Genomic DNA, 23,050 nt, shown 5'->3' with positions numbered 1-23,050 from the left:
CTGCAGGTGGCCAAGACCAACTGGGAGCCTCAGTGGGGAGGTGCCTAAACTTCCTTCCCCATGAGCAATGATGGGGGTAGTTCTCAAATGAGCATCTGTTTGGTCTTCTAAGTACAACTCCCGCCCATGGGCCTTGGTAGTCATTACTCCCCAAATACCCAGAGGGCCTGGAACCCAGTCACCAAGAAGGAGCCACCCCACTCCCTATTTCCACGACCCTGGGAGCAGAGCCAGGCCTCCTGCACCACATCATCAGCTCTGCATGCAGGAAGCCCAGGAAACATTCCTTTCCCACCTCTGAAGCACTGACATGAGTTAAACTTGGCACCAACTTTACCCCAAATCCAAGTAAGCTGGAGTCACTTAAAAAGCAAAAATTCCAGGCTTGGTGATACATGCCTATTGTCCCAGGTACTTGGAAAGCTGAGGTAGGAACATTACGTGAGACCAGGAGTTCAAGGTCAGCCTGGGGAACAGAGAAAGGCCCTGACCCTTATTTAAAAAAGAAGAAAGAAAAAATTGAAGTGATATGGAATTCCTTGTATTTTTCATACATTAGGTCACAGTATCCCCAGAGGGAATCCAGGGAGGAAAAGCACTCAGATGGCCCTGGAGACATGGCCAAGTAGCCTATGAGCATGCGGGCAGTGTCACAGGTAAGGCTCATCTGTGGACAGCTCCCACCTCTTCATGGGAGGAGCAGGCGTCACTGCTTTCTTCTCAGTGGCTGCCACGGCTGAGCTGGAAGAGGAACACAGACTTCAGTTAGGGCTAGGTCTCCAGAGAACAGTACAAAAGGATCTAAGAGGAGAACACACCCACACCTGGTACAGACACACCTGCTGGGACTTTCTGGTTCTGGAGACAAAGGGCAGGTGTTTCAGACGACCCAAACCCCTACAATGGGGGTATACTTCCTTGCTTCCCCAGCCCCTTGCAAACGCCAGTGAACCTGCACTGGTTCCTGGGCAGGAAATAGCTGGGTTCTTCCCTTCCCACTTAAAGCCATCTGGTATGGACAAGACACCCAACCATTCCTGCTGCCCCCAAACAGGATGCTGGCAAAAGGACCTAGCAATCAGGTGACAGTGTCCACTGGTCTTCCTCAAGGTTCTGCACATGGGCACAATGCTAGTAAAAGAAGGTCCTGTGCTTAGGGATCTCTTAGTCTGGTGTGGCTAAAAGTTAATATGCAGTTGAACAAGGGCTGGGGATGTGGCTCAAGCTACCACGCGCTCGCCTGGCGTGCATTCGGCCCGGGTTCGATCCTTAGCACCACATACAAAACAGAGAGTTGTGTCCGCCGAAAACTAAATAAATATTAAAATTCTCTCTCTCTCTCTCTGCTCTCTCAAAAAAAAAAAATATGCAGTTGAACAAAATGCTGTTTAGCCAGGTGCAGTGATGTACACCTGTCATCCCAGTTACTCAGGAGGCTAAGGTGGAAGGATGACAAGTTCAAGGCCAGTGCAGGCAACTTAGTGAGACCTGTCTCAAAGTAAAAAATAAAAAGAGCTGGAGGAGGAGCTTAGTGGTAAAGCAACTGCCAAGCATTGGCAAGGTCCTCAGTTCAATCCCATTACTGGAAAGAAAGAGAGAGAGAGAGACAGACAGACAGACAGACAAACTGGAGCCAGTCCAGTGGCTCACCACCTATAATGCCAACGACTTGGGAAGCATAGTTCAGTGGTAGATCACTTGCCTAGCATGCATGAGGCCCTGAGTTCAATCCCTGGCACCACCACCAAAAAGAAAAAAAAAATTATAAAAGCAGTAAAATGTCCAGGCTTTTCCTAGGACCCTTGAAGGGACATCAGACTTCATCTGAAAACACGCACCCCCAACTGAGGTACTAAATCCTATCATGGGTTGGGGCTGGATTAAATGAGCTCTGGAATGAAAAACCGTCAGTAGCACAATTCTTCATTCAATTAACATACACAAGGCACTGGGTTCAATGCTGAGAATTGAACCCGGTGCCTTGTGTATGTTAGCCAAGTGCTTTACCACTAAGCTACACCCCCAGCCAGATAAACAGAATCTAGAAAAGCACCTTTCAGCAGGGAAGAAAGGTCCAGAGGAAGGAGAGAGCACTGTAGGGCTCTGGGCAAGTGATGCTCAAGGTCCTCACCTCTCTGCTGTCTCGCCTGACACCAGTGCCTTCTGTGAGGACATGATGATTGAGGGGGGCACAGCTTCCCGGCGGCCATCACGAGTACAGTAGTAATTGTTGGAGAGCTTATGGCTGGGGCCCACAGGGAGCTTGGGAGGAGGCTGAGTCCTAAGGAGAAAGAACATTGGCACTGAATGAAGCAAACCAACAGTCTCTCCCATTGCCTCACTGTGGTCCAATCAAGTCAGTCACAAGACTCAGGGTCTGCGGCCATGGGAATGGGCTGCAAGCCCAACATGTCCCTTGACACAGTTATGCATACATGCATGGGTAGGGGCCCAGAGCCCAGAAGCGGGTAGTAGACATTGCTTTGGATGTGAGGGTAATACAAGGTCAGGTCAAAGTCTGCCTTACTTCAGGCTCCCCCATGGTAGGTAAATATGGTAGGTATGGAGGACGCTTGGTGAGACTCCCAGAAGGGGAGCCCATATCTATGTATAGCCAAGTCTGGCAGCTGGCCTCACCTCTACCTGCAGGAGCTCAGGAAACAGAAGAGGCAGCGAGCCAGGTTATGGCTACCACCTATCCATCAACTGTAAACACTTGGACAGCAGCACTGGATTTTTGTCTGCTTTGAATAGCTTTTTCCCAAAAGGTCAATCTATGGAATCCCTGGGTTTCCTGTCATCTCAGGAACTCCTTGAAGAATCCTGCTGGGATCAAAGCTTATTCCTCAAAGAACACCTTGCCCTTGGAGCCTGTCCAGACCTCTACATTTCCTGCCACTGTGTGGTATGACGCCAAGACTCTTGCACTAAATTCTGGACTAAATTTACCAAGAAGTCTGAGGCCTTAAAAGGAAATGCTGAGTTCTAAACAAAAGAGGAGCTTCCCAGAGGAAAGTGGGAAAGAGGGAGGGGACAGAGAAGACAGGGAGAAAAATCACAAGATCTGGTTTTGCCAGGGGCAGTGGTGCATGCCCGTATCCCAGTGACTCGGGAGGCTGAGGCAGGAGGATTACAAGTTTGAAGTCAGCCTCAGCAACTTATGGAGGCTCTAAGAAACTTAACGAGGCCCTGTCTCAAAAAATAAAAAGGGGGGCTGGGGTTGTGGCTCAGTGGTAGAGCGTCTGCCTTGCACGTGTGAGGCACTGGGTTTGATCTTCAACACCACATACAAATAAACAAAATAAAGGTATTGTGTTAATTTACAACTAAAAAATTAAAAAAAAAATAAAATGGGCTGGGGATGTGGCTCAGTGGTTAAGTGCCCCTGGGTTAAATACCCACTACCAAAAAAAAAAAGAAAAGAAAATCTGGTTTTTATTTAGCTACGTTGTTGAATAATATTTTTGTTTGGTAACTGTTGTGCTACAACTTAAATATTTGTTTCTTAGAACAAGTGATAGTATTTGTATTTTTAAAATAAGAAATGCAGATATAAGGTAAACATTTTAAAACATGACATGCAATATATTATGTGACAGAATTTTCCTACTGAAGGCAAAGATGCCCCTCTAAACTATAAACTTTAGGTTTCTGCATCCTTGCACAGAAACGTAACAGTTGCCCAATGAAAGGGCCCAAATTAATCACTACAGGGCACCACTATCCTAAAGAAGTTGAAAAATTCACAATATCATTTTCTCTACTGGCCCACTAACTACCCTGATAGAAAAGCAATTCAAGCTGGGCATAGTGGCCCAGGCCTGTTAATTCCTGAGGCAGGAGGATTAAAGTTCAAGGCCAACGGGGTGGGGATGTGACTTAGTGATAGAGCACCCATGGGTTCAATCTCCAGTACCACCAAAAAAAAAAAAACAATTCAATATTTTAGGATATTTGGAACTAATCACAACATGCAGCATTCACATCAATTTCATTATTTTAATGCTATTAATGCTATTTTACTTTCATTCATGATAACCTTGAATGACTTGGGAGGCATTGTTCAGTGGTAGACACTTGCCTAGCATGCATGCCGCCCTGAGTTCAATCCCAAAGTCCTTTCCCTGGATGTATTCCCACCATACTAACTTCCTTCCTACTTCAGACTCTGCCCAACCTCACAACCTCGGTACTTGCTGGTCCCTCTGCCAACAGCAATATGCTTTTTCAATGGTTATTCTTTGGTTTCTTCCCATCATTTGGGTGACTCAATGGTAAACCCTGAAAAAAGACCTCTTCCAACTATCTGACTTCGGATAGCCACCCTCCAGCTTATTCGCATTTATTGTTTTATCTTGAAAACATTTCAGAACCATGGTACTTGCTATGTCTATTTCCCTATTGTTTCTCCCTAGGAGGTGAACACCACCAAAGAGATGTGGATAAGAACTTCTCTTGTTCATAGAGTATCCCCAAAGCTGAGAACATGGCAAGGGCTTGTATGTATATCAACTACATGAAAGAGTTTGTAATAGGGACACTTTGGGGTTCAGCCCCCTGCTGTCACATTCTAGTGTCCAACTGATTGTAGACAAATGATTTAGCCTCTCCAGGTCTATTGTTTTTTTACTCTGTAGCTTGGAGATTAAACAGTAACGAAGGGGCCACATCGAAAACTGAAAACCTACTCAAAATTCCAAACCAGAATACACGCCCAGCCTCCCTATTACAAAAAAGCCGGCTTCACGGAGAGTTCAGCAAACTCAAAGGCACAGTTTTATTTCTGCTCCATAGCCTCGCAGGCGGTGGAGGCAGGATCCCTGCCCAGCGCTCCAGGGATCTAACAGCACACGGATTTTGTTTTTGGTGGAGGAAAGACCGGACTGGAGGCTGGGCAGCGAGCGGGGCCGGCTCACCGCTTGGCGATCTCCTGGTAGCGCAGCTGCAGCTTCGCCTGCAGGTCTTGCTGTGGGAGGAGAAGGGAGGTCAGCCTGCGGGGCATCGCAGGGGAGAAGAGGGAAGGGGATGAACAGCCAGGACAGGTCTATGGGCCATGCTGATGAAGAGGAATGCTAGGGCCACGGGATCCAAAGGCAAGGTGGGGAGCGAGGGAAATCCCAGACTTGAGTCAGTCCCGGGCCCAGATAGTGGCGGGGGGACAGTAAATTCCGGGCTAACAGGGTCAGGAACTGGGGAATCTAGGAGACATCCTCCACTGAGCGAAGGCCCGGCTTAGGAGGGAAGTAAGTAGCGGGTCTGGGGTGCACAGAGCCCACATCCTCGTCCCCGTCCCCATCCCCTCCAGCGCGGCCCTGCCCATCCCGCGCACCCCAGATGCCCAGTTTCGCAGCTTCTGAATAAAGCGGGTAGCGGACGCCATCTTCCGTCCGCGCTGAAGGGCGTCCGTGACGTCTCTACCGCGAGGGATGCTGGGAAGTGCGCGGCGTCATGTCGCGAGAGCAGGAGTGGGCGTGGCTAGAGCGTTGTATAAAAGCTATCCCGGAGACACGTGATTCCTCTCCACCGACAGCCGCGGCGCCGCCATCATGGACACGAGCCGTGTGCAGCCCATCAAGCTGGCCAGGGTGAGGCGGGCGCCCGCCTTGGGGCTCAGGGGAATTGAGGGAGTGGGTAGAAGAACCGGGAAGTCCAGGTCTGATTGTAGCTTCTTTCCACCAGGTCACCAAGGTGCTGGGTAGGACTGGCTCGCAGGGACAGTGCACGCAGGTGAGCGGGTGGGGGCGGGCGCCCGGACGACTTGCGAGGATCTGAGCCCTGATGAAAACCCTTTCCCTGCCTCAGACCCTACCTAAGGGGATCTGAGAGTCGACATTCCCTTTATCCCGGGGCTCCGAGCCCTGGCCACCTCATTCCCTCGGGTTCCGATGGTCCCCACAGTATTTTCAGGTCCGTTCCCGATACGTCCTTTGAACCCATGTCAGCTTTCCACTCCGTGGTAACTCTCACTCGTCCACTCTTACTCCTGTCCTCCGGTGGGCCTGTAGGTGCGCGTGGAATTTATGGACGACACAAGTCGCTCCATCATCCGCAACGTGAAAGGCCCCGTCCGTGAGGGCGACGTGCTAACTTTATTGGAATCGGAGCGAGAGGCTCGGAGGCTGCGCTGAACTTGCTGCTGGTAGGTACAGAGGCAGCCTTCACCCCTGCCTGTGTTATGGGTTGAATTATGTCCCTGTTAGATCCACGGCTTAGGTAGAAGGGTCTTAGGAGGTGGAAAGGATCTGTATAGATACTAGCAAGAGTGAAGAGAATTTTGCTAGTTGCTGAGGGCTCTGCCGGCATTCTCATATTCTACTACTCTATTTACAGGGTTCTGGATCTGTACTGCTTGGCCCACAGGATGATCTGCATTTGTTAAATAAAGAGTTTGTATTGTATATAAACTCCAGTTTTTGTCTGGGCTGTTAGCTAGATTTTCTTTTGGCCCTCTGCAATCCGGAATTTAAGGGGGTGTGGTTTTTCCCAAGAACCATGCTGGGCTGGGGTTGTGGCTCAGTGGTAGAGCACACACCTTGCACATGTAAGGCACTGGGTTGGATCCTCAGCACCCCATAAAAATAAAGGTATTGTGTCCATCTACTATTAAAACAAAAAAGAAAAAGAGGAACTATGCATATGTGTCCCAGCCCCCCACGCACACACTCCTGGGGGCAAAACACAAGTTTAGTAGAAGTGTTTTATTTGGAAAAAGTTGGGGGGAGTGTGGGTGGACCAGGAGGTATAACTCCCCAGATCCCACCTCACCTTGGTAGGTTCAGCATAAGGCCTTCCTAATGCTGCACCATCCCAGCTGAAGCAGCTTTTCTGTCACACTAGGGCAGGAATCTGTACTGAGGACCCTGGCCCTGTTCTGATCCAGAGGCAAGGTGGGGAAAGGAATGATCTCCCTCTTCCCCACCATCCAGGTCATGTGCTGGGCAGCTCACTGAGGCTGGGATTCCCCTTCATTGTCATTGCCTTCTCCTCCAGGTGTAGCTGTCTGAGAGTCTGGAGGCAGCTGGCTCTAGAGACAGAGGAAGGAAAGGGGTCCTGCTGCAGAGTCTTGCAGAAGTTGGGGGTTTTAGCCCCAGTCTTGATGACCTAGCAGACCCCTTTGTGGTCATTCCTAAGGAGAAACTTCAGCCTTTATTGTGGGCTCTGCCTGCCTGGTTTGAATCCTGGCTCTGCCTCTGACTTGGAAGAGATAATTGACCTCCATTCCCACATCTCTAGTGTAGGGTGGGTGGCTGGGTTGAATGAGTTGAGTAAAGCCCTGAGAACAGCCAGGCACTTGACATCTAGTATAAGCCTCTACCCCTAGACCCCTCCCCCTCCCACTGCTGTGGAGCTTTCCCCCAGTCTTGAGTCCTGGATTTATGAAAGTCTGCACCCCATTCCTCTACCTGCCTCTCCTTTTACTTCAATATGAGTATCCTTGGGGCAGGTAGCAGAAGCCCACCAACACCTTTTTCTCTTTAGGACTTTAGTCTCATGACCCTATGTCTACCTCACAGGTTCAGTGTTTTGCAGGTTAAATATCAAACCATAGCCACATAGGGAAACCCAGACACAGATACCCCACCCCATGCTCTCCAGGAAGGGAAGTCTGGGGCTTGCTTAGTATTCTCCTCAAACCTGATCTGCAGCTGGGAGGCTGTGCTCACCTGGAAACCAGGCTGGTTGGAGCTCAGGTGGGTGTGCAGCAGAGCAGCCACCTCATCCTGCTCGGCCTCCAGGGCGATGGCCAGGGCACTGGTGCCCTCCTGAGGAAAGTTTAGACATCAGGTCCCTAAGCTACCATGGGCACACATACACCCTACCATTCAGCACCATGATAGTGGCTCACATTGTCAAGGATGGCAGGGTCACAGCCTGGCTGGGCCAGCAGCAACCGAACAGTGTCTAGTCGTCCATACTCGCTGGCACACATCAGTGCTGTGGCCCCATCTGCATCCTGTGCATTCACATCAGCCCCACACTCCAGCAGGGCTGCCACCATGTCTTGGCGGCTATGACTGATGGCCAGCATGAGGGCTGTCTGTCCTGTCTAGACAACAAGGAAGAAGTGGGGAAGGAAGGTGAGAAGCTGCACTTAATGTAAAAGCAATCCTAACTTCAGCTGAGTGGGGATGTCCACACACCTGGCTGGCTTTGGCATTTACATCACCCATTCTGAAGAGTCTCTGGACCACTGCCATGTCCTCCGGTCCCACAGAGGTGAGTGCAGCCAACATGAGTGCAGAATAGCCAGCTCGGTTCTGGCGGTTGACCTCACAGACCCCTGTTGGGGGAGAGGGGTGATCAGGCAACAGGCCCATATCAGCAACTCAGCCTTGTCCACACCTCCCTCCAGGGCCTAAGTCCTTTTTCTGCCTAGTGGCAGTCACCCTTTTGCCCTTTGCCTCCCCCCAATAACTATATGGCTCTTCCCCCAGGGTTTCTCATCTCACCTCAGTAAATCCTTCCCTGACTCCCTATTTCAAACTGGTCATGTTTTGTTGGCTGTTGTATCTCTCAGTGCTCTGAACAAAACCTGACACCGTAGATGCTGCTCAATAAACATTTGTTGACAGACTGAATGGATGTCTGTTCTCATGACTAAAATCCACTAAATCATTATCATTGCTGCCCTGAAGAATGGCCAGCCACCATCCTGGTCTCAGTACACTCCATTTTCCACGCAGCAGCCAGAAGCAGTGTCTAGAAAGCTTTTGGCCCAGTCACCTGCCTATTAAAATGCCTCTGGTTTCCCCCCAGCCCCTGGAATGCAGGCCCTGGCCCACCATGACTTATGAGACTATTAAATAGCTTCTGATCTTTCCTGGGGGTGTTTTGTTTTCTGGTGCTGGGGATGCAACCCAGGGCCTAGTGCATGCTAAGCAAGTGCTCTACCACACTATAAGCCCACCCCTGATCTTAGAAATCTTCAGCACCCCCCACACTAGCCTGTGTTATGGGTTGAATTATGTCCCATAAAAAGATATGTTGAAGTTCTACCCCACCCCCCGTACTAATGAATGTTAACTTATTTGGAAATAGCCTGTGCAGATGTAATCAAGCTGAGGTAGTTATGGTATGCCCTAATCCACTATGACTGACGTCCCTTATCAAGGAGGAGAAACAGACAATGCCACATTAATGATGGGGCAGAAATTGAAGGTAATCTACTACAAGCCAAGGAACACTGAGTACCAGAAGCTAGGAGAAAGGCTTGGAACAGATTCTCCCTCCAATTCCCAAGCAGGAACCAGCCCTGCTAACACACCTTGGTTTCAGATTCCTGAGCTAAAAGCAAATAAGTTGTATTAAGCTCACATCATGGGGCTGGGGATGTGGCTCAAGTGGTAGCGTGCTCTCCTAGCATGCGTGAGGCACTGGGTTTGATTCTCAGCACCACGTAAAAATAAAAAAATAAAGATATTGTGTCCACTTAAAACTAAATACTTAAGAAAAAAAAAAAAAAAGCTCACATGGTGGTGCTTGATGGCAGTCCCAGAAAACAAACAAAGCCTGACTGATGCTGCTCAGAACTAAACACATCAGCTTGGTTTCCTAGGTCAGTTCTGTTGCCATCCAGGCCCTCTTCATTGGGACCACATGTACTGGAGTGGTTTTTGTTTTTTGGGGTTTGTTTGTCATTGGGGATTGGACCCAGAGGCACTTGACCACTGAGATACATCCCCAGCTTTTTATTTTGAGACAGGGTCTCACAGAGGCTGGCTTCAAACTTGGGACCCTCCTGCCTCAGCCTCCTAAGTGGCTGAGATGACAGATGTATGCCACTACATCCAGCTGGAGTGGCTGTTTTTGTGCCTGTCTCCCCAACATTCTAGAAGCTCCATGAAGATAGAGATGGTTTGAGGAGCTGTACAGCTGGGAGGACCATATCTTGGGGGGTCTGAAGTAAGGAGCTGGATCAGGGATGTTTAAGGACACTCCAGTGAAGGAGGGACTTTGAAGCTATGGACTGGGGAGTAAAAGGGTTAAGTCAAGGTGAAACCAAAAGAGGAAACCTGAGGGTGTAGTTCAGTGGCAGAACACTTGCCTAGCATGCACAAAGCCCTGGGTTTAGACCTCAGCACCACAAAATATTAAAAATTGGGTGTTGTAGTTCAATGGTGTGCCATGTGGATGTTGTTTTTTCCACAGGTTTCTATGACAACAGTGGAGAATGTCAGGTGGAAAGAGAGACACAAAAATATGCAGAGTGGGGTCTCCCTCTGCAGGCTAGCCACAGGACCAACCCATCTTAACCTCCTTCCTTTCCCTTCCCAGCTGCCCGAGACTTCTCCTGAAGGATCACCTTTTTTGTTTTTTTCCTTTGAGACACTTTTTGTCCCACTAAGTTGCTGAGGCTGGCTTTGAACTTGGGAATCTCCTGCCTCAGTATCCCAAGCTGCTGAGACTATAGGTGTGCACCACCATGCCTAGCCCGTTTTTTGTGGGTTTTGTGTATGTGTATGGTGCTGGGGATTGAACCTCACGATTCCAGGCAAGTGCAGTAGCACCGAGTTACACCCAAGGATCAGCCCATTTCTTGATTTCATCTCCTGGTTGTTTTGTCACGGCCATTATCCCTATCTGGAATTATTTAATAGTTGTCTATCTCCACTCCCCACCATCACACACAGAGCCATTCATTGATGTTCTGTTTCAACAAACACTGGAGGATTTACAGTGTGCCACACTGGAGTTAGCCCAGCATGCAGAGTGAGATGAGGGGTACCGGGGGAGGAGTTCATGACAGGCCAAAGCTGGAACAGTGATGAAGCAAGGAAACAAGGGGCAAGGTAACAAAATGGAGTAGGAGCATTTGGGATTTTTTTTTTTTTTGGGGGGGGGGGGGGTACAAAGGATTAAACCCAGGGGCACTTGACCTCTGAGCCACATCCCAGCCCTTTTGAGATAGGGTCTCACTAAATTGCTGAGGGCCAAAGTTGCTGAGGCTGGCCTTGAACTTTTAATACTCCTCCCTCAACCTCCAGTGTTACTGGGTGTGCACCACTGCACCTGGAATTTTTTTTTTATATAATGTTTCTTTTTGGGGGTCTTGTCTTTTTTTTTTTTTTTTTTTTTGCAAATATTTGTTACTTGTCCCCATTAAGAACCAAGGGTTATTGAGGTTTGGAAGCAGAGCTAGTGAGCTGAGAAGTTGAGATGTGAGCCTGAGGAGGGGTCATGGGAAGTGAGACTGGAGGGGACACAGTTACTGATATCAAGGTCAAGGGAGGGGAACAGGCCACAGCACTGGGAAGCCAGAAGGTTTGAAGAATCAGGAGGATAATGAAACTGGAAGTGCGGACAGTGGTTGGTGTGGTCCACCATCACATCTGTGCTTGGTCTCCAGGGAGAATCTCGCACCCATTAGGCTCCCAGTGAATGTCTGTGCACCCGGCAGTATCCAGGGCTGTGGATCCCTACAGAAGATGCAGCCAGGGATGAGCGAGCAGGAGGCAGATGAGTGGGAATAGCACCCCTGCCTGGGAGGGTAGTCAGAGCCCTGAGGAGTGAGTACCTGCCCTGGAGGCTGGGCATTGGGAATCAAGAACTCAGGGAATGCCAGGGCTGGAGATTGAGGGACAGAAGGCATGGTGGCCACATACTGACCTACTACATGCTCAGCACCTTTTACATGTCATTACAGCTGCCCAGGAGGAGTGGCATTGCCATCCCCATTTCACAGATGAGCATGCTTAAGGCTGGTGAGATTAAGTCCTAAAATGAGGTCTGTCAAATCCAAAAGCTGGGAGGAGGGTCAGGGCAGAGCTGAGGGTTATGGTGGAATCAAAATGACCTTGGCAATCAATCCATCCATGATTGAGGAAGAGCCAGTGGTGCCCTCTGCCGGCCATCCCTTTCCTACAGTTTTCCTCCAGGGTCCTCTAGCCTGGCTGGGCTCTGGCCCTGCCCTCTGTGGGCCCCCCATTCCCTAGTCTCCCACCCACCCTTCCTTGACTCTGACCCGTATCCAGCAGCAGGCTCGAGATGGCCAGGTTCCCATGGGACACACTGTAGTGCAGCGCGGTGTTCCCATTACCATCCGCCAGGTTTACCACATGTGCCAGTAGGTCGCTTCCCAGGTGCCCTACCCCTTGTAACACCCCAGCTACGGTCTCAGCCTGAGAGCGCCGCTGACTGGACACTCGAAACCACTCCTGGGCCACAAGGCGCGCTGCATTCTGCCGTGACAGGGACAAAGATGTCAATGACTTCCCAGGACAGGTTGGCAGAGGGAAGGTGTGGGGGCAGGGCTGGCAGGGACAGAAGATCACTGCTGGTGAGTAGAAGGGAAATGGGAACCCATATGGAGGGTTGGGGGCACACCCCTTTCAGAGAAGTGCGGTCAGTGGGGTTCCCAGGCTCAAGGGGACACGGGTCCTGCTCTTCTGGGGAAGGATCTATGGGAAGAATCTGTGGGAGAACTTGGAGTGGGGGAAGGCGCTGAGCACTTGCCCTTGAGGACTCGGGGAGTGGGGCTGCGTAGGGAGCTCCTTTGGAAAACAAAAAGGGTTAAGGTTTGAGAGAGAGGTGCCCGGCGAGAGGGGACCGATCTTGGGACTCCTATTTTAGGAAACTCGACTCTCTTACCTAAGAGGGCGTCAGGGGAAGTCACTGGTGGGGCCTCACGGTCCCCGTGGGAAGGGTTTCCCTTTACTCACGCCATCACGGGCAATTCCGCGAGGTCGGCCCAGCTGCCGGTGCAGCGCAGCGCACGCCTCTCTTAAACGGGGGCTCAGCTCGCACCTGCGGAGCAGGCGAGGCGAGGCGCGGTTCAGCCGCTATGCGAGGCAGCAGTGACCTGAAGGAGTGCAACCGCCTCCACTCCAGACCTCTGGCACCTCTCACCTCCCCTGTGTTCCTGGCTGAGGTACTGCCTCTGTCTCAGGCTCTGGGTCCAGGAAGTCCCCGCCGCTGGGAGGACCAGGGGTGCCAGAGTCGGATCCTCCGCTGCTGTCCTCCCCGGAACCCGAAGAGCTATTCCTCGGAGGCTCCGTGGCTCCCTCTTCGCTGTCGCTGGCGCTGTCGCTGGCATCCTCGCTGGAGGAGCTCTCGTACCTGGGGGCGGGGTGGGAGGCGTCGCTGAGCCTCTCCTGTGTGGGCTCATTCTGGAGTGCTGAGAGGTGGGAGTAGCTGTCACCGTTTTATAGGTGAAGAAATTGAGGGTTGCTAAAACCACGCTGCGAGCAGAGGGACAGATAGGGATTCACACCCCTTCCAGGTCCCCGCAGCCACTGCCACGTGAAAGGGGGAAAGCGCTCACTCTCCGTTGAGGACGCCAACGAATTGGAGGCTCTTGGGTCCGGGGCTGGGTTGAGCGCCAGGTGTACCGTCTCTCTTCTTCATGATGGATTTAAGGATACCTGGCAGAGATCAGACAGGACGTTAAGTTTGGGTTCAGAGTGGCCAGGTCAGGGCTCAGCGAGGGGTTGGGACTCACCCGCGGGGGCCACGGCCTGGTCTCCAACGGTGGGTCCGGGCGGGTTCTCCAGAGTCAGGGAGGTGGCCTCCGCGGGGGGCTCCGTCTGTATAGCCTTCTCAGCACAATCCCACAGAGTTTGGGTGGCAGCCTCGCGTGGCTGAGACGTGCCGCCGATAGCAGCAGCCTCGCGGGCATTCTCCAGCTCCTGCAGCCGGCCGCGCAAAAGCTCGCTCACCCCGCGCTGGTGCTCCAGGCTGGCGCGTAGCAGCTCCAGCTCGCGCTCAGCGACCTCAGGGAGCCCCAGCAGCTCATCGGTCACCCACGCGTCCGCCTCAACGGTCTTGGGAGCGGCCTCTACGCCGACCTCCCGGGTCTCCGGAACTGCCTGGGCACCCGCCTCTTCGATCTCAGGCACGGCCTCGGTGCCCGCTTCCCGGGTCTGGGGTGCTCCATCGGGAGTCCCGGAGGGCCAGTCAGAGAGCTGGAGCGCGCCCTCGCTGTGCCTCGCAGCCAAACCGTCGGGGCCGTCAGCCCGGGGGCTGGCTTTAGGGCGGACGCCGCGCTCGGAGGTGGCCAGGCGCTCCGTGAGCCGCCGCAGCTGGGCGAGCTTGTCCGGGCGCGCCTCGACCTCCCTATCAGGTTCGGATCGCGCGCGCCCCGCCAGAAGACGCGCTTTCTCGGCGCGCAGCGCGCGCACCTGCTCCTGCAGCTCCGGCAGCGCTCGCGCCTGATCCTCAAGCTCGCGCAGGCGCCGCAGCGCCGCGGCCATCTGCTCGCGCACCAGCTGCAGTTGCGCTGGGCCGGGTGAGGAGGGGGCGGGTTTGTGGGCAGGGCTGGGGGCGGGGCTGCTACGGCCTGACCCGCGCGGGCTAAGGGGGATCGCGCGGGAGGGGCTGAGAGCGCGCTCGGACGCCTGTGCCAACTCCAGCCGCCGGCTCGTCTCCAGCAGCGTGTGCTCGACGCGCGGGTTGCGCACGAGTGAGCGCGGCGAAAGCTGCGGCAACTGGAGCCCCAGGGGCGCCCGGGGGGAGAGTGCGCCCGAAGCTCCACCGTCATCACTGGCCAGGGACTCGCTGGATGTCCAGGCACCTGGACTTCGCGCTCCCGCGAGGCCGGACCGGGGCGCTCGAGGACGGCGCGTGAGCTGGGGTCCCAGGGTTCGGCGGCTGGTGGGGCCGCGCTCCAGCTCCTCCACGTACTTGAGGAAGTCCAGGTCCAAGTGGAAGCCATAGGGGGTCTCCACAGAGTAGGGCGAGCTCGGGCTGCGGGCACCCCCAGTGGGCCCAGGGAACAGACAAGGGGCTCCCAGGTCTGCGGGAATGACAGGAGTGTGGTGGTCAGGCCAAGGAAACCCCGGAGAGAAGAGACAGAAGCCCCACCAGGCTTCTGCACACCTGCCATTGCGCATACCCACACCCCAGGCTGGCACGTCCATCTGCACCCAAATAGTCACGCACTCATGAGTCTATTGAGCGACTACTGGGTACCAAGCACTTTTCTAGACTGAGCCCTCTGGTAGGGAAAAGATAAATAAACACAATCATTCCAGACGGTGAGAAGGGCAATAGTAATAATAGCGTCTAAACGAATCACTGGAGGGAAGGAAATTGGCCCTGGTTGGTATTAGAGAAGGTTTCCTGTGGAGGGAACCTAAAAGTTGAACACTGCATGATGAGATCTAAGCAGCTTCAGGCAGAAGGTCAAGAAGAAAACAGTCCATAAAGACCCTGGGCTAGGGGTGGGCAGGGCCAGCTAGGGTAACAGTGGGGTGTTCCCAGCAGGGAAGGAAGAAGGTGCAGTGGAGGGAGAGAAAGGGGTAAAGGCCAGACTGCAGAGTCCTCCAGGGCCACCTTGGAGAGTTGGGATTTTAGTCAACTTGTGATGGGGTGCCATGGGTGGGTTTTAAGCAGGGTCATGGGGTTGTTCAGTGGGCCTTTGGAAAGGGCCCTGTTTTAAAGGAAGGAACTGTAGGGCCGGGTCCACACACAGGAGCACCAAGTGTGGATCTCTGCATATCATATATTCCATTTTGCACACTCACCAGGCAGGTTCTGATTCAGGGCAAACTTGGCCATGTTTCCTGGAGTAGCTGCCAGACACACCCTGAAAAAGGCCCCCAGAGAGGTGAGGGTGAGGTCCCAGCCCTGTCCCTGTAGCTTGAGCCTCTGAGGCATAAACCTACCCATGGGCTTTTCTTCACTACCCATCTACTCATCTCAAGCACAGACTCTCTCCCTCCTCCTCCCTCAAAAGACCTTGAACAGTGGATTAAATGACTGTAGGGATCCCCACATCCCAGGCCTGGGCAAGGAGGAGACAGGAAAGGCATAAAATGATGAAGAAAACAAGAGTCTCTGGGAGTGGGGGAGGCATTCCAGACCTACTGGGTTTTCTGTCAATCCCTGGGGAAAATTAGAAAGCTATGCTCAAGAGCATGTGGGCTGCAATCCTTTAGAAAAGAAAAGGGAAAGTTGGAAGATCAAGGGCTTGTTAAAATCTCATCTGGTGAGACTGTGCAGATTGAAAAAAAAGATTTCTTGGGGCTGGGGATATAGCTCAGTGGTAGAGCTTTTGTGCAAGGCCCTGGGTTTGATCCCTAGCACCAAAACAAACAACAAACAAAAAAGCTCAAAACAGGGGGAAAAGGGGTATTTCTTGACATTTTTTTTATTCAGAGAAATGTAAACAAGATATAAGTGCGCATCTGGATTTTTACACAGAGAGACCCTTCTAGGAATGATGGAGAATTGTGGGCCAGTTGCAACCAGTGAATACCTCTCTCTCTGAGGAATGTCTCCAGTGGAGCACCACAGGGCTCTTTCCTTGGCTTGAAAGAGTCTATAATAGAACCAAAAGTACTTCGATGATCAAAGCTGTAACTATATGTGGGGAATGGGAGGAGGGTGACACTTTAGGTGACACAATGGAGTGAAGGAGGTTGAGTCATATCTAATAATGTGACATTTAATGAAGACAAATATTGAGTCCACAATTTTGGTTCAAAAAACACAGGATGGCTGGGTGTGGTGGCATGTGCGTATAATTCCAGCTACTTGGAATGGCAAATTGGAAACGAGTCCATCTCCAACTTCATGAGAACCTGTCTCAAAAATTTAAAAGAGGGTTAGGGATATAGCTAGCTTGGTTGATAAAGTTCTTGCTTTGAATGCACAAGGCCCAGAGTTCTAATCCCCAGCACCACATTAAAAAAAAAAAAAAAAAAAAAACTGCCCCTGTGGTGGGCTCAATAACACATTGAAGGCAATGAATGAAGAAAAAAAATCAAAAATCTGAAGATATAGCTCAGTGATAAAGCACCCCTGGGTTCAATCCGCAGTACCCTACACAAAGCACTGAATGGGGCCAGGCATAGTGGTGCACTCCTGTAATCCCAGCTACTCTGGAGGCTGAGGCAGGAGGATGGCAAGATCTAGGCCAACCTGGGCAACTTAGTCAGACCTTGTCTCAAAATAAAATATAAAAAAATAAAAGGGCTGATGGTATAGCTCAGTGACAGAGCACTCATGGCTAAATCCCTAGTTGAGGGGAAAAGAGAAGGGGAGGACTGGGGTTGTGGCTCAGAGGTGGAGCACTTGCCTAGCATGTGTGAGGTACTGGGTTCGATCCTCAGCACCACATAAAAATAAAAATATTGTGTCCAGTTATAACTAAAAAATAAATATTAAAATATGTTTAAAAAGAAAAGAGAAGGAGAAGAAAGGAGGAGGGTGCCGCAGTCTGGCTGGGCACAATCAGGAGCCACTTGTCAAAAGAAACTAACTTTATTTTTAGAACCACACACGACAAACAAAATAGTCTCTCAGGAAAAACCCTCAGAGCCTCAACTGCCACCACCGGCTTTCCACAAGAAAAAGGTGTCCCACCTTTCTCTTTTCCGGAGAAGGAGGATGGAGAAGGAGTTGTCATGGAAGAAAAAAGGGTGGGGTGTAGCTCAGTAGTAAGGTGCTTGCCTAGCATGCATGGGGCCCTGGGTTGGTCCCTAGCACCCATACACATAGATGGGGTTTTGGAGAGTCCACATAGAAAACCCTCAGGAATAGGAAGCAGCTTGTATCAGGTGCCTACTGTATGCCCTTCCTGATTAAATGTAACCCCTGATTAAATATAACTGCAAGATAGATGTTATCATTTACGTTTTACAGATGGGCAAACTGAGGCATAGAGCAATTAAGCCATTGACTATGAGAAAACTCATATTGGGCTCTCCCACCTTCTAGAGACCCCTTGCCAGCAGAACCCAGCACAACTTCTCACTACCCCTTGTCTACCCAGCTCTTCACTGGTACCAGTCAGACTCAATCCATCCTCTCCCTGGCCCACTGGGCATCTGCTCGAACCACCTGGCAACCCTCCTAGTTGCCCCTTCCAGCCTTTTGAACTTTGATGGCTAACTATGTGCCTAACACCACCAGCCACTTGGCACCATCTGCCTGCCAGCCTCATCACCCTGATCTACTGCAGGGGGACCCCCTTCCACTCCCCATCTGTGTCCAGCCTTAGTCCCTGACATCTCCCTCCAAGACCAGGAAGGGCTCCTTCCAGTCCCCAGGCAGCTGTTTCCTGTCCCCTCACACCAGCACAAGGGGTGGGCCAGCAGGGCAGCAGGTCATCACTGAGGACAGCCAGTACCTCTCACAACTTGTTTTCAGGAAATTGCTAGGGAAGAAACAGGTTTTGGAAAAAGCCTATATTAGGGTCTGGACCTGCCTCTCACACAGCTGGTACATGACTGAATGGGTCAGTCCCCTCCTCCAGTGACCTGGTCACACCCAATCTGAGGCTCTGGGATGGAAAACACAGGTGTAGTCATCCCTGAGACCTAAACCAGCTGGAGCAGCTGGATCAAGAAGCTGAATTGAATAATGGGTGGATGGCCCCAGGACGGTAAATAACAACAACACTTTTGCATCTATTATGGGCCAAATTCTTATTCTAAGGAATTTATGACTATTAACTTTTTTTTTTTCCTGGTACTGGGAGTGGATCCAAGGGCCAGGCACATAGCTAGGCAAGTGCTCTACCACTAAGTTACATACCCGGCCGTTTGTTTATTTATTTATTTATTTATTTGAGACAGAGTCTTGCTAATTTGCTCAGGCTAGCCTCGGACTTGGGACCCTCCTGCCTCAGCTTCCCCAGATACTGAGATTACAGGATTGCGCTTCTGCTCCTCATATTACCGCTATAACTGCCTGCCTTCTAGAAGGAACTCCTTCCCGTCCCCAGAGCTGAGGCCCTTCCAGCCTGCACCGGTCAGTTCCTGCCTGTCCCTAACTGAGGTCTAGGGGATGGTGGAGGGACAGACCCACAACCAGGCTGCCCTAGAGCCCGCAGACTGACTGGAGTGGAGCTGGTAGCCGCCCTCTCCTCCGCTGCCTGTCCTGGCTGTCACAGCTAAATCCGGATCCTCCGCCTGAGACCCCTTATTAGGCCGTCAGAGCTGACGCCACACGCCCCCATTCCCGCCCCTGAGACTATTTCCAGATGCGGAGCTGCGATCAGGAAACCTGAGCGAGAGCGGACGCGGCAGGCAATGCGGGTCCGGGTCCAGCCCTCCCGGACTGAGGCCCCGGTGGTGGCACCCTCTCAGATCCCCGACGTGGGGGTGGGGGCTGATGACGCGGGAGAGGAGGGCGCTCGGGTCAGAAGCCCCCACCACTACCACCCGCAGGTCAGGTCGGCCTTGCAGAGACAAGGGCAGTTTCCTACAGGAAACGCCGCCGGGCGGTCCCATCCGCTGCCCATTGTCCGCGGGTCCCCGGCCGTCGGTCCCTCCCCCCCAACACCGTTTCCGCCTCCCCCCATCCCACCCCGCCGCCACCCGCACCCAGCACCGAGCAGCTCGGAGGCTGGTCTAGGTCCCCAAGCCGACCAGGAGCGACTCGGGGAGAGCCCGTAGTGGCCTGGGGCACGAGGAGGTGAGCAAGCCCCGCAGTTGGCTCTTGAGGAACGACGGGGGGATGTCCTGAACCCAGAGCCCCGCTACCCGCCTGGCTCGCTACCACCGGGGCCCCCCTGGTCCGAGGAGTCCCCGTCGGAGGACAGAGTGCCCACCCGTCGCAGCACGCCGAGCCCACGACGGACTGGAAGCGCAGCGCCCTCCCTTCCCGAAGCGTCCCCTGATCCCCTCCAGGACCCCAAGGGTGTCCCCGCAAGCTGGCGCTTTACCTGAAGCCGCAGCCCTGGCCTCGCCCGCACCCGAGCCCACCCCCTCGAAGCTCGGGGACGGGTTATCAAGGCCTTGACCCTAACTGACGGTCACACCAGCCAACCAGCTCCCGCGGCTTCCTAGCTGTCCAATGGTGAGGCGGGGTGGGCTCTGTGGGCAGGGCTGGGGCTGCGGGGCGCGGCTGGGGGTGGGTCCTGCAGTGACTGCTGGAGGGCTGCGGGAGGAGGCAGTTGTGCCCTAAGGGCTGCTAAATTCCGCCCAGCCCAGGACCAAGAAGCCTGGATTTGATCCACGGGACACTAGGGGGAGCCACAGGAAGACTCTCAGCACAAAATAAACCGATTTGTGTGGCTGTTACTCAATTCCCAAGGTCTCTGTGAGATACCCCATCCTTCCCACTGCAGGGCCTTTGCATATGCTGTCCCACCTTTGAAACATCTTCCTTGCATATGCTCCTGTAACCACCTTCCCTGTTTTTTTTTTTTTTTTAAGGACTCAACCTAGGGCCGGGGATGTGGCTCAAGCGGTAGCGCGCTCGCCTGGGAGAAATAAATATTAAAAAATTCTCTCTCTCTCTCTCAAAAAAAAAAATTTAATTAATTAATTAAGGTTCATCTGGAGGCGGGTGTTTATGTTCCCAAGATGCTTCTGTGTGACCCAGTTCCCCTCTGTGTTAAGGTACTGCAGTGAGACCCCAATAGTATGTCAACATATATTTTCATATCTAGTTCTCCTCTTTTTTCAAAGAATTCCTGGGCTATTTTCATTATTGGATAAACCAGAAAATTCTGTCACATTTCCCCATGGAAATTCCATGGGAATTTAGAAAAACATTCTTATTGCAAAATAGAGCACTTGCTTAGCATGTGTGAGGCCCTGGGTCCAATCAATCCTCAACACCAAAAAAATAATAATAATTTTTTAAAAATATTTATTTTTTAGTTCTAGGTGGACACAATATCTTTATTTTGTTTTTATGTGGTGCTGAGAATCGAACCCAGTGCCTCACGCATGCTAGGCGAGCGCGCTACCACTTGAGCCACATCCCCAGCCCCAAATAATAATAATTTTGAAATAAAATGAACACATGTGAACACACACAGAGCCAGATCTATGAAACCAGATAAATCAAATTTATATGGCTCAAGGAGTTACTCTAAAGAGGAGTTCTTCAGGGGTGATTTTTCCCTGAGGGGACATTTGGCAACTTCTAGAGTGTTATTTCTTTGGTTGGTTTTGGTTTTGTGTGGTCCTCCCAGCCTTGGGATGCTGGGGATGGACCCCAGGGCCTCACCCATGTCAGACGCTCTGTCACTGAACCACACCCCCAGCTCTAGAGGCAGTTTTGATTTTCGTGACTAGGGAAGAGGGTAGAACCCAGGGGTGCAACTAAACATTGCCCAATGCACAGGGCAGCTCCCCCAACCAAGGATTATCTGACCCAAATACGGCTAGTGCTAAGTTTGAGTTTATAAGGTAAGCAGCATTATAAATCGCATCCAGGTCCACAATTAGCACTTTGCCAGCTACCCCAGAAATCCTCCAGGGACATGTGCATCCCAATCACAGCTGCCCTGACCCAGGTGACTAATGTGACTCTTGCTTCTCTCCCACTGGGGATCCACCCAGGGCCTTGCCCCTGCTAGGCAAGCGCTCTGTCACTGAGCTACACCCCGCCTCTAGGTCTCATTGCATTCACAGATTCCCCTCTATCCCTTGCCTTGATTATAATGAATGGATTTCACAATCCTGGCTGTTTGTCCAGAAGGATTTCCATGTGTTGTTGATCCTACACCCATAATGCAGGTAGTCAGCATTCTCCTCTGTCCTACGCATCCCCTACAAATTGGCAGTTGCTTTTAGAACTAGGATGAGACTCTGATTGGATCCCTTTGGTGTGACCACAGGCATCTGTCTGGGGTACATTCAGCAGGAGGCTGTGGATGTCTGACTTTCTTTTTTCTTGAAGCTAGCAGCCACTGAGGATCAACTCATTGGGAGTTGCAAAAGAATGACCTCTTTTGCATTTCTTCCTCACTTATTAGCATGAGTTCTTTCTTTACAATATTATTCCCTTATATACTATTTGGTTACTCCAAGGTAGCTTCATAGTGGAAAGCTAACAGTTTGATTCTTTCCCTTTTTATACTCATTTTCAAAACATTATAGTCCATTCCCCACCCCCCTTTATCCAAGGGCTTCATTTCCATGGTTTTTGTTAGCTATAGTCAACCACCATCCAAAATGTTCAATGGAAAATTCCAGAAGTAAATGATTTAGAAAATTTAATTTGTGTACTGCTCTGAGCAGCATGATGAAATCTCATGCCATTTTCTCTGTTCTGCTGGAGACATGATCATCTAAGAGTGTCCAGTGTATCCATGCTGTATACACTACCTGCCCATTTGTCACTTTGTAGCTGCCAAAGTTATCAGATTGATTTTTGTCGTATATCACAGAACTTATGTCCAAATAATTCTTATTTTACTAAATAAGGATACCAAACTGCAAGAGTAGGGAGGCTTGCAATTTTTATAGTGTATTTTTATAATTGTTCTATTATTAGTTGTTGCCTAATTTATAAATTGAACTTTGTCAGAAGTATGTATATATGTATAAGAAAAAAAAAACATAAAGTGGGTTTGGCACTATCTTCAGTTTCAGGCATCTACAGGGGTCTTGGAACATACTCCCCTCAGATAAAGGGGAACTGTAGTATTGAATGGATTCCCCATCCCCCTCTGAAGGTAGTGGATTATGTGGTTTTGTTTTTGTTTCTGTTTTTCAGTATTGGGGATGAAACCCAGGGGCACTCAATCACTGAGATACACCTTCAGCCCAGTTTTGTTTTGAGACAGGGTTCACTAAATTGCCCAGGCTGACCTTGATCTTGCCATCCTCTGCCTCAACCTCCCAAGTCACTGTGATTACATGCCTGCATGGTCACCTTGCCTGGCTGAATTAGTTTTTGTTTTTTAATTTTTTTGGTACCAGGGATTGAATTCAGGGGCATTTAACCACTGAGCCACATCCCCAGCCCTTTTTTGTTTTTTATTTTGAGACACGGCCTCACTGAATTGCTAAAGCTGGCTTTGAACTTGCAATCCTTCCCCATCAGTCTCATAAGCTGCTGGGATTTCAGGTGTGCTTGGTTGTTTTTTTAATCATTATGAACTTACGGATTTAAACAGTTGCGCCTCACTTCATTAGAGTCGCCCTTGCTGATGCCCTCATCAAGCCAACGGGATGCTCTTCAGGTTGGCACCTATTGAAGCCACTCTAATAACCTTGGGAAAGTTTTCTTTGCTCTCTGGCACCACCGGAGAACAAAACAAAACCCTTGTTGCCTCCTTAGCATGGGCAAGGTCCCTTGGATTCCCAGCACTCCAAAGCAAAAGAAAAACCTTGTTCACGGAGTGAGAGGAACTGAAGGTGAATCT

The 23,050-nt window shown here is 51.3% G+C and overlaps 4 protein-coding genes across 5 annotated transcripts in view; 2 read left to right on the top strand and 2 right to left on the bottom strand.

The window, feature by feature from the left end:
• Positions 1 to 23,050, top strand: part of Hnrnpm (heterogeneous nuclear ribonucleoprotein M) — a 230,330-nt gene that overhangs the window by 95,744 nt on the left and 111,536 nt on the right. The window lies entirely within an intron of this gene.
• Ndufa7 (NADH:ubiquinone oxidoreductase subunit A7) lies at positions 520 to 5,410 on the bottom strand. Its single transcript, XM_046443826.2, has 4 exons — positions 5,330 to 5,410; positions 4,917 to 4,966; positions 2,132 to 2,281; positions 520 to 741 (listed from the first exon to the last, which is right to left on the bottom strand). Exons 1-4 carry the CDS (start codon positions 5,378 to 5,380, stop codon positions 651 to 653), a joined length of 342 nt encoding a protein of 113 aa, XP_046299782.1. The 5' UTR covers positions 5,381 to 5,410; the 3' UTR covers positions 520 to 650.
• Kank3 (KN motif and ankyrin repeat domains 3) lies at positions 4,754 to 19,694 on the bottom strand. Of its 2 annotated transcripts, none has more exons than XM_046443825.2 (12): positions 19,610 to 19,694; positions 15,462 to 15,523; positions 13,439 to 14,731; positions 13,262 to 13,361; positions 12,847 to 13,056; positions 12,660 to 12,744; positions 11,963 to 12,179; positions 8,142 to 8,281; positions 7,847 to 8,047; positions 7,665 to 7,763; positions 5,330 to 7,024; positions 4,754 to 4,966 (listed from the first exon to the last, which is right to left on the bottom strand). In XM_046443825.2, the coding sequence occupies exons 2-11, from the start codon at positions 15,493 to 15,495 to the stop codon at positions 6,944 to 6,946; spliced, it is 2,460 nt and encodes an 819-aa protein (XP_046299781.1). In that variant the 5' UTR covers positions 15,496 to 15,523; positions 19,610 to 19,694; the 3' UTR covers positions 4,754 to 4,966; positions 5,330 to 6,943. The 2 variants fall into 2 exon arrangements, with proteins under 2 accessions (XP_046299781.1, XP_058435136.1); XM_058579153.1 differs by lacking the exon at positions 19,610 to 19,694 and adding an exon at positions 16,196 to 16,588.
• Positions 5,480 to 6,409, top strand: Rps28 (ribosomal protein S28). The gene is made up of 4 exons (XM_046443827.2): positions 5,480 to 5,585; positions 5,680 to 5,727; positions 6,006 to 6,139; positions 6,331 to 6,409. Exons 1-3 carry the CDS (start codon positions 5,547 to 5,549, stop codon positions 6,126 to 6,128), a joined length of 210 nt encoding a protein of 69 aa, XP_046299783.1. The 5' UTR covers positions 5,480 to 5,546; the 3' UTR covers positions 6,129 to 6,139; positions 6,331 to 6,409.

Source organism: Marmota monax, unplaced genomic scaffold (assembly GCF_021218885.2).
Source record: "Marmota monax isolate L192 unplaced genomic scaffold, Marmota_monax_Labrador192_F-V1.1 WCK01_AAM20220418_F8-fsc00102, whole genome shotgun sequence".
In the NCBI taxonomy this organism is placed as follows: domain Eukaryota; kingdom Metazoa; phylum Chordata; class Mammalia; order Rodentia; family Sciuridae; genus Marmota; species Marmota monax.
Note: the sequence above shows the minus strand (reverse complement) of the source record. Positions and strands in the feature narration are given on the sequence as shown.

What these genes read in the sequence shown, in the direction of transcription:
- Ndufa7 (XM_046443826.2), bottom strand. Translation starts at nt 5,380, where the DNA reads ATGGCGTCCGCTACCCGCTTTATTCAGAAGCTGCGAAACTGGGCATCT. An exon ending in TGCGAAACTGGGCATCTGGG is followed by an intron (nt 4,967 to 5,329) that starts GTGCGCGGGATG and finishes CTCCTCCCACAG; the next exon opens with CAAGACCTGCAGGCGAAGCT. An exon ending in TCAGGCGAGACAGCAGAGAG is followed by an intron (nt 742 to 2,131) that starts GTGAGGACCTTG and finishes TTCCTCTTCCAG; the next exon opens with CTCAGCCGTGGCAGCCACTG.
- Rps28 (XM_046443827.2), top strand. Translation starts at nt 5,547, where the DNA reads ATGGACACGAGCCGTGTGCAGCCCATCAAGCTGGCCAGG. An exon ending in AGCCCATCAAGCTGGCCAGG is followed by an intron (nt 5,586 to 5,679) that starts GTGAGGCGGGCG and finishes TCTTTCCACCAG; the next exon opens with GTCACCAAGGTGCTGGGTAG. An exon ending in CGCAGGGACAGTGCACGCAG is followed by an intron (nt 5,728 to 6,005) that starts GTGAGCGGGTGG and finishes GTGGGCCTGTAG; the next exon opens with GTGCGCGTGGAATTTATGGA.
- Kank3 (XM_046443825.2), bottom strand. Translation starts at nt 15,495, where the DNA reads ATGGCCAAGTTTGCCCTGAATCAGAACCTGCCTG. An exon ending in ACCCTGCCATCCTTGACAAT is followed by an intron (nt 7,764 to 7,846) that starts GTGAGCCACTAT and finishes AACTTTCCTCAG; the next exon opens with GAGGGCACCAGTGCCCTGGC. An exon ending in CCAACCAGCCTGGTTTCCAG is followed by an intron (nt 7,025 to 7,664) that starts GTGAGCACAGCC and finishes CTCTGTCTCTAG; the next exon opens with AGCCAGCTGCCTCCAGACTC.